Genomic DNA, 9,340 nt, shown 5'->3' on the forward strand with positions numbered 1-9,340 from the left:
CCTGCTGTAGCTCCTCCCTGTCCATCCTCCCTGCTGTAGCTCCTCCCTGTCTATCCTCCCTGCTATAGCTCCTCCCTGTCCATCCTTCCTGCTGTAACTCCTCCCTGTCCATCCTCCCTGCTGTAGCTCCTCCCTTTCCATCCTCCCTGCTATAACTCCTCCCTGTCCATCCTTCCTGCTGTAACTCCTCCCTATCCATCCTCCCTGCTGTAGCTCTTCCCTGTCCATCCTCCCTTGCTGTAGCTCCTCCCTGTCCATCTTCCCTGTTGTAACTCCTCCCTGTCCATCCTCCCTGCTGTAGCTCTTCCCTGTCCATCCTCCCTTGCTGTAGCTCCTCCCTGTCCATCCTCCCTTGCTGTAGCTCCCCCCGTCCATCCTCCCTTGCTATAGCTCCTCCCTGTTTATCCTCCCCTGCTGTACTCCTCCACATCCATCCTCCCCTGCTTTGCCCTTGCCCCAAGGTCCCTATAATCATCTTTGGAGAACACCCGAGGTTCCTACAATGCGTATGCTCTTCCATCTTCTGCTCCCATCCTGACTGCATGCTTCCCCCTCTCTCGTTTTTCTTCCCACCACTGGCACCATGGACTATTAAAGCTTCTCCAGTCAGAACTCCTTCCTTCCCCAGATGCATATGTCATACCAGCAGCCATCCTCCGTGAGATGCTGAGGTTGGTGCTGATCACCTGCCTACCTGCCTTGCAGATCTCCAGAGACACTGTCTGTGCTGAGCACAGTGACACTTGGAGCCAGAATCCAGGCCCTATTCAGAAGCTCACTGACAAGCCCTGAGACTTAATCTAGGGTCAGAACAAAAGGTCTTTATGTCCAGGGAACTGACTGCAGAGGAAGCAAAGAAGCGGTCTGAATAAAAGCTCCGTATCCCAGCCACTCCATGAGCTCTGTGTCTTCCATCTTTATCTCGGGCTACAGAATATCAAAATATAAAAATACACTCCTTTTATGTCCCTGTAACACTGGGGAGTCATTCTCCACCACTGAGGACACCCTGATACTGTTGCGAGTGGAAATAATGAGTCAAGAAAGTCCTGTGTGCTTGCTTGTCTTACTTGATATTTTGTTTAAAAGGACAAAGGATTACAGCAGAGCCTTTGCCAGTTGATGTGGAACTGTTGAAGCACACATTGGGGGTGGGGTGGGGGATGGGGTAGGAAAGCAAAGAAGCAGGGGTGTGTGTTTAAAAAAAAAAACGCCAAATAAAGCCAGGAGAAGTACACTCTGTGGTGTTAAAACTTACAGAAAAGTTTCAGTACTTGAGACAATGGGTGGGAACGGAGGATGTGTAGAGTTTTATGACCACATGGAGGGCTCAGAAATAGACCCGCAGTGTGCGTGTGGCCCGATGAGTTTTGATAGAGGTGGGAAAGCAATTTAGCAGATTAAAGGTGGCCTTCTCATAAATGATGACCAATCATACACAAAATCAACCACTCAGAAGGATCTCAGGGTCAGGATGTAGCTTAATTGGTAGAGTGGTTACAAAAGCATGCAAAAAGTCCTAGGCTTACTCCCAGCACCACGGGAATGGGGAATGGTGGCAAACACCTGTAATCCAGAACCCTGGAGCTAGACACAGAGACATGAAGATCAGAAGGTAATGGTCATCCTTGTCTATATAGAGAGTTAGAAGTCAGCCTGGGCTACATGAGATCCTGGCCAAGAAAAGAATGATGATGATGATGATGATGATAAACTGAAAAAGCCCTAAACTAAATTTCAGACCTTGTATAAAAAATGACTCAAAACAAACTGAATACTCAAATACAACATGTAAAATTCAACTTTTTGAATTTGCTGGTTTTTGAAAGCAGCAGGAAAAAGGCAATTTAAACAAGGGGTTAGTAAAGAGTTTTCAGGTACGACAGCCAAAGCATGAAACCTGAAAGGAAAACTTACACCACTTGTCTGCAGTTACATTCCCTAGAGCTCCGCTGTTGGTGGCAGCTAAGGGGACAGAGGCAGCTGTGTTAGAGGACACTCAGGTATCGACCGATTGGTACAGCTCCTTCCCACAACCTGCATTTTTGGGGCAGCAATGACTGGGGACATTGTTGGCTCGCAGTAAATTCTGTCTGGATCTAGGATGATTCCTGAGAGTGTCAGCCCCGTATTTTCCCCTTGTGGATGCCCTGCAGTAATGCTGTCACCTCAGACAATGAAGTGAACCAATGGAGAGGGATGATGGACCAGGCTAAGCATGCCATGGACACAACAGCTCCTGCTCATAGGCGCCAGTCACTCTGCCTAGAGGGAACATGAAGAAAGGACACAGTGCTTGCTTCATAAGGAGGCCCACGGCAATGTCTCCAGTGCAAGCTCCCAAAATCTACAATATTTGAAGTCCACAGTAAAAACTGACCGTAAAGAGAGCAAGCCTTTAAATTTGTGCTCCTAAATCTCTGAGATGACCCACCATTGGCTCTCTGGCTATGACCCAAATTGCCAGGGTAGTGTGGTTCTCATGGTGTTAGTCAATTCGGGAAGTACCAGGATACAAGGGTGGCAGCTGGGTCCCCTCACCTCGCCATATCTACCTACAACCCATCTTAATACGGACCATAGAGGATACACTCACAAATAAATATTTCACACTTCAAAGGCTCAACCCCATGACTCCAACAAGGACTGTGAAAAATGTGCTTCAGGAGATCTGGGTAGGACAAGAATAAGCTCATCATTCCTGCGTTCAGGAGGCTGGCCTGGGCTAATAATATAAACTTATCTCAAATGTACAAAACACATCTCCTTAGGAGAGCTGCCTTTACCAGCGAGTAAACGCTTCATAGATGGCAGTCAAGGAGACTTTGGCCCAAGATTGTGGAACCAGCTGGCTTCCTCCCACCATGAACAGGGACAAACACTCACTCATAGGCCTGGCGAGAGGATGGAGACCATAGTTTAACCCCTGAGTGCATAATGAATTCTGAACTGAGGCCAGTGTCCTCTGTATTTTCAGGGTTGATACCAGGGTTGTCCCAGCTGTCATAAAAGCTTCAGAAACAGTTGAGAGGCAGCACAAGCAGCCTGTTACCTTCGGTCCTGTTTCTATCCGGGAATATAGCAGGAAGGTGTGGAGGTCTCCGTATTTCATGAAGGGTAAAATTACCATGGGCTTCGGGATGCCTTGAGAGCTCAGTTCTATACACACGCCTGAAATTGAAAACAGGACAAGTTACAAAGAACCCTTGTTAGGTATGAACACATAAACCCTGGAGGCCCACTGGCCAAATTGGAGCCATGTGCTAACAGGCCAAGAGGTGAAAACCAAAAGCTTGGGACTCTCACAGTGTATTCTAGGATATGTAATACCTGCAAACTGCATGATCTCTCTCTCTCTCTCTCTCTCTCTCTCTCTCTCTCTCTCTCTCTCTCTCTCTCCCTCTCTCTCTCTCTCTCTCTCTGGCTAGTGTTTGCAAGGCAACTCTCATAAATCAATATGTCACAAGAAAAGACGACTGTAAGTCAAGGATTCTGTGATCTATTTTTGTTAGATTGAATGACTGAGGGGTGGAGACCTCAGAGAACCTGAAGACAAACTAGCTAAACATCCATATGAAAAAGTCTACTATAACCAGATGTTTAAAGTTATTAAGCATTTTTGAGGGCCTGTCGGCAACACCTCTCTTTCTAAACTTTCAGTGATTGAAGTTGCAGTCTGTTAGTATGGAATTCTAGAAGGAGACCATCACCCGATCCTAGGCTTGCAAAGTGTAATCTGTCAAGCAAAGTCCAATGTCTCTCCTAGTCTGCTAAAGCCACTAACTGCAAACAATAGCTATTTCTTTGACATGAGATTTTTACCCAAACCCTAGCTTTCAGACCTCTTTGCAGCATTAGCCCTGTAGAACCTTGAAAGGTTGCTCAAAATTTTATTATGGATTAAGGTAAAGGGCAGGGAAGAAAAAAACCCCACTATTTCCAGATTGTTTAACTCAGAATAGTGTCTCTTACACTTCATGCACTGATACTCATGTCTATAGATTTTTTTCCATAGAGATATTTATATAAAGCTGAATTATATTCAGTCATATCTGAGATAGTCAATGTGCCATGACTCACAAGTTGGTTTGTAAATTATTTCTCAAAGACTATTTAGAGAGATGTCTTTGTTTATAGCTTGATTTCACTGGTTTTCAATTCACAGAGAACCTCCACTCAACAAAGACTATCACATGAGCGACTCTCGTGTCTCTGACTTAGCACACTCAGAAGGCTAACTCCATCAGTGCCCAGGAAACACAAACCCATTTTTCCGTGTCTCTGACTTAGCACACTCAGAAGGCTAACTCCATCAGCGCCCAGGAAACACAAACCCATTTTTACTCTCAGCCTCAGACAGTAGGACAAACCTAGTATTGTAAATTTTGGTATGAACCTCTTTATACTGGGACTTTTTCCCTTTTGGCACACAACGGGTCAGCAAAGCCCACCCCCAGCCGCGGCCTGGCATCTCCCTGAGGTACCTAGAAGCCGGATGACGTTTGGATGATTGAAGTCTTTCATGCACGCTGCTTCACTGAGAAACTCCTCGATTTCCCGTTGAGAAAAGTTGTCCACTAGAGGAACAGATGAAAATTCAAGGGGTGATCATTGTATTCCGTTAAAGGGAAGGGGCCAGCAACAGCAATGCAGGGGTGGGGGCAAGGAACGGCACTTCTGTCTAGTAAAATGAAAAACCACACCAGGCTTCACGATGCATTCACTGTGGGAAAGTTGAGGAAGAATTCAAGAGCCAGCCTGGACTATAGAGCAAGACCTTTCTCTAAAAGCAAACAAAAGAAAACAAGCAAACAAACAAATCCTCCTTTCAAACAAAAATAGAAACTCCTAAACTATAGAGAGAGGAAGGAACACTTGTCAGTGTTTGAGGGCTGGAAGGAGAGAAGTCAGTGGTGAAACCCGAAGGATTTTTAGGGCTGCACAACTGTTCTGTATGATACCATATGGGGTACATACATCATTCATGCATTTGTCCAACACCAGAGAACTATACAAGACCAACAGTGGACACAAGTGAAAGCAAACAGCTTCCGTTGATGATACATGTGTGTGAGTCCATCAGTTGAACAATAGACTAATCAAAGATGGTTGCTTATAGCATTAAAGAGAAGCTGTGGGTGAGGGGACAGGGAACTTATGGTGACTGGACTTTCTGCTCAGTTGTTCTGAGGTCTGTCTGTAAACTCTTCCCCAAGGACCAACCCCAGGCCAATGGGCTCTCTTTGAAAAAAAAAAAAAAGAAAGGAGTCTTTCTTTTCCATAGTAAATTTGAGACATACATTTATTTCACCACATCATCAGGGTTTTTTTTTTTTGTCTCCTCAGAAAAATAGCACTCTGAGTGACCATATCACCCTGTGGACAACCTCAATCTTTGGTCACAATGTCAAGGGCTCTTGGTTAAGAGTCTAACAAGCTCTCTTTGAAATGACCTGGTTTTTATTTTATGTTCCACAGTGCTTGACATCGAACCCAGGGCCTTATGCAGGCTAGGTGAGTACTCTGCCCCTGAACTATGAGGAGATTCTGAAGTCAAGGCTGTTCTTTCAATCTTTGATAACCAGGGTGGTATAATTCATGTGGGAACTAGTCCTAGAAAGTGGCCCCACAGGGGTCAGATGCTAACACTAGATCCCTCTGCCTTCAGGACTCATGCCTCACTTCGGGATCGTTAGCTGTACTTGGTAATGGAAGGTGAGGGAGACTAAGATAGAGTTGGTGGAAGAGACAATGCTGTTTTTTTGTTTTTGTTTTTGTTTTTGTTTTTGTTTTTTTGAGACAGGGTTTCTCTGTGTAGTCCTGGCTGTCCTGGAACTTACTCTGTAGACCAGGCTGGCCTCGAACTCAGAAATCCGCCTGCCTCTGCCTCCCAAGTGGACAATGCTGTTTTAAACATGAAGAATATACAATGGATGTGTGCACAGAGAGCTCGTCCTGTACCTTCTGCTGGTGACCATGCTCCCACATTGATTGCCACTGATCCATCAGTGACTGAGAATAGAGCACAACCACTGTTCTACAAGGAGCACCTGACATTGGGGTAACTGTCTACCCTGGAAGAACAGGTCCCACGCCAGGAACTCACACTTCATGGTCTTCACCGCCACCTTCTGAGAAGTCCCATCTTCCTGCTTCAGATTTCCTTCCATTACAGACCCGAACTCTCCTGTGAAGTGAAGCAGTATCTATGTAATGCTGTGCAGACGCTAGCCTGGCCACAGAACTGCAGATCTGTGTGGTCCTGGAGCGAGTCATCCACAGATACCGGGCAGAGCCTGCTCAGACCTCTTACACGTGCATACCACGTGTGTACACCGGCACTGTGAGTTTGAGTAGTGCAGACTTAACTTAGCTTGTCACTTCACCAACCATTATAACTGACTCAAGATACTTATAGGAAAACATGGGAGATAGTACCAAAAACCATAAAACAGTATTTTTCACAGCCCAAGTGCTATGACGGAACTCAGGACTTTGTACACAGTTAGGAAGCACTCACCACTGAACTACATTGCCAGCCCAAAGCACAAATTTAATAACACTACCATTCCTGCTAAAACAATTTTAAAATTTAGTATACACTTTCATCAACTTAAGTAGATCAATGCCTTAAAGTGAATAGAATGCCAATCAATAAATAGATAATAATAATAATAAATAATAACCAATGAATCACATGCTTTGCAATAAAGGAAGGGTGTTCACACTTCTGAAGCTTACTCTGTTCCAGAGACTGCAGATGCCTCTTACGTGTGTCAGATCTGAGTTTCAAAATTCTCCTGTTTCATTTTAAGCTCTAAAGGAGGAGTTATTTGTATTATAACTCCAAGTCATAACATTGATATTTTATTCAATGAATACACGTTAAAAAAAAAATTCCTCAACTTAATCCCAACTCACACAGAAACGTGAATGACCCAGATCTCTCCGGAATCTAGACTTGAGTCATCTCATCAGACCAGAAACCATAATAAATTGTGGACAAAATGAATATGGAATGAGTAGAGGAACTGTTCATATATGTACACACACACACACACGACTCACAAATAAAATTTCAAAGAGATAAGTACCACATATGATTATGTGTACACCTATAAGAATAAAAACTGCAATACTGTAAGTGTGCCTTCATAATTCTTTATGAATGCTATATATCAGTACTGTAAATTCTTTTATATTTATTTCATCTCCTTTGTCGCCTTTTTTTTTGAAACAAGATCTCACTATGTAGCCTTTCCTGACCTAGTATGTGCTACATAGACCAAGCTAGAACCCATAGAGATCTACCTATTGAAATTAAAGCCTTACTCAGCTTGTCATTCTCTTATCAAACATAGGTTATTTTTTTAATAGTTAAGATAGTTTCTTGTACTAAAGAAACTGGATGTAAAAGGGGGAAAGCAATCAAATAAAATATAATTTCTGTCACACACACACACACAAATTCCTCAACTGCTTTGTCTCAAGTCTTAAAAGAATCACTTTAAAGCAGCCAGCTTACCTTCCCCCAGAACTTTTCCAAGAACGAGAAGACTTCTGTCGATCACAACGTCCTCGAGTTTACTTTGCAGCTCCTCGCTCACTCCCAGGCTATGCACTATGAGAGGAGTGACCGTGTGAGTGAGAATCCGCCGTGTGCTTTCTCCAGTAAACAGAAGCAGGCGTATATGGAAGTCCTGTGTCATAGTTACACACTTGCCTAACTTTGAACTGTGACGGGGGGGGGGGGGGCAATAACATTAATCCTTCAAGGTAAGACCATCTACAAACAGCTATAAAAATGAGACCCACACTTCCCTTCCCTTTTCGTGATAGCAGCTGTCTGCACTGAGATTCACGCAGAAGAAGTCTGCTTTGGACTTGAAAGGGGTTAGGGAAACAGAGCAGTGAGCACATGCTGCTGGATTCTATAGGTCTATTTGTGGCATAGAAAAGAGCCATCAGGCTATGCCTCCTACCCTCCCATGCCAGCCAGAGAAGAAGATAAGTGGAGCACAGGAAATATCCAGAGAATAAACTGTCCTGGTACATGTGGTAATTGGCACCTCATTTTAAGTAAGACATCAGGTACTTCAGGGGACTGGAGAATAAGGTTGTCTACAGCAAGGATGTGGTAAATATAATGTCTGAAGCAGATGGGCAGCGTTAGAGAGAGACCCACTTAATGACAAGCTGGAAGATGGTTCGCCCTGAGCTATGGTTGGGGCATGAGGAACCTTTGAAAGAGAAGAGCCTCAGAAAGGAGATGTTCCCTCCTCGGAAAAAAATCACTCAGTTTGTTCTCCAATAGAGAGGAAAACAATCTAAATGAATAATTGTTAAATGCAAGAACAGAGACATCTAAAGGTAAAAATATCTTATGTTAGAAACATAGTTAAATATGTCCATCAAATACGTTTTGATTCATAGTGGCCTGGACCCCATCAGACTATGTTCTATTACCCTCCCCACAAACCAGAAACCCCAACTCCCACTCAGCAAAATCCAAGCCTGCCAGTATAACTTGGCAGACTATCCATCTCCTTTGAGTGAGTGGCCAGGATAACAGGAGGTGAGGCTGGACGGGTAAATTCACTGCTCCTTTAAACCTTTGACCTCTGACCTCTGATCTCTGCCCCATTTCCCATCAGCCACAAGGTTTTTCTTTTCCTCAGTGTTTCATGAGGCTGTGGATACTCAATTCATTTCTCAACTCCAGTAAGCCAGCACTCAGGAGGCTGAGACAGGAGGATCATGAGTCTGAGGCCAGCCTGGACTACATAGTGAGACCCTGTCTCAGAAAACAAAAACCCATGCATGTATGTGTGTGTGTACATACATATGTGTGTATATACATGTCAGAAAAATACATACATATATGTGTTTTTCTTCCATTCTCATCTCTTAGCATTCATTAAAGACTTATCTTGGGTCTCCACTATTTTAACTTTTGCCAAAAAGTGAATCAAAACTCAACTCACAGGTAAGCTCAATGGCTCGCCGACAGAAGGACTTCTTTGCTCTGTAATTTACAACTAGTTGGGAATCCTCCTCGGAGAATGCACCCCTGCACAAAACAGAGACATCCAACCATAAGGACAGGGCATTGGAACCGTGTGACACAGGACTGTATGGTGTCCGTCACTAAATATAAAGGGCTCTCCTGCAGGCAGAATTTTTCTGCTGGGGATGGAGCTTGGTGGTGGAGGTGGCAGAGCAGGCCTGAGGCCCCAGCTCACTAGTCATTCAGTCTAGCCAAAATGGTAAAGCCCAGTTTTAATGAGAGCCTATCTCTCTCTCTCTCTCTCTCTCTCTCTCTCTCTCTCTCTCTCTCTCT

At 44.3% G+C, this 9,340-nt stretch overlaps 1 protein-coding gene and 1 non-coding gene across 2 annotated transcripts in view; both read right to left on the reverse strand.

The window, feature by feature from the left end:
* Mertk (MER proto-oncogene, tyrosine kinase) overlaps positions 1-9,340 on the reverse strand; it is a 105,846-nt gene that overhangs the window by 17,108 nt on the left and 79,398 nt on the right. The window contains exons 11-15 of the mRNA XM_028755613.1: positions 8,985-9,070; positions 7,526-7,621; positions 6,107-6,187; positions 4,485-4,577; positions 3,053-3,171 (exon numbers count right to left, since the gene is read on the reverse strand). Coding sequence (XP_028611446.1) covers positions 3,053-3,171; positions 4,485-4,577; positions 6,107-6,187; positions 7,526-7,621; positions 8,985-9,070 — 475 coding nt within the window. The remainder of the gene's footprint in view (positions 1-3,052; positions 3,172-4,484; positions 4,578-6,106; positions 6,188-7,525; positions 7,622-8,984; positions 9,071-9,340) is intronic.
* LOC114612341 lies at positions 5,331-5,455 on the reverse strand. The gene has a single exon (XR_003709990.1). It is a non-coding gene; the product is annotated as a small nucleolar RNA SNORA25 (small nucleolar RNA).

The sequence above is a fragment of the Grammomys surdaster genome, unplaced genomic scaffold (genome assembly GCF_004785775.1).
Source record: "Grammomys surdaster isolate TR1022 unplaced genomic scaffold, NIH_TR_1.0 129, whole genome shotgun sequence".
Lineage (NCBI taxonomy): Eukaryota > Metazoa > Chordata > Mammalia > Rodentia > Muridae > Grammomys > Grammomys surdaster.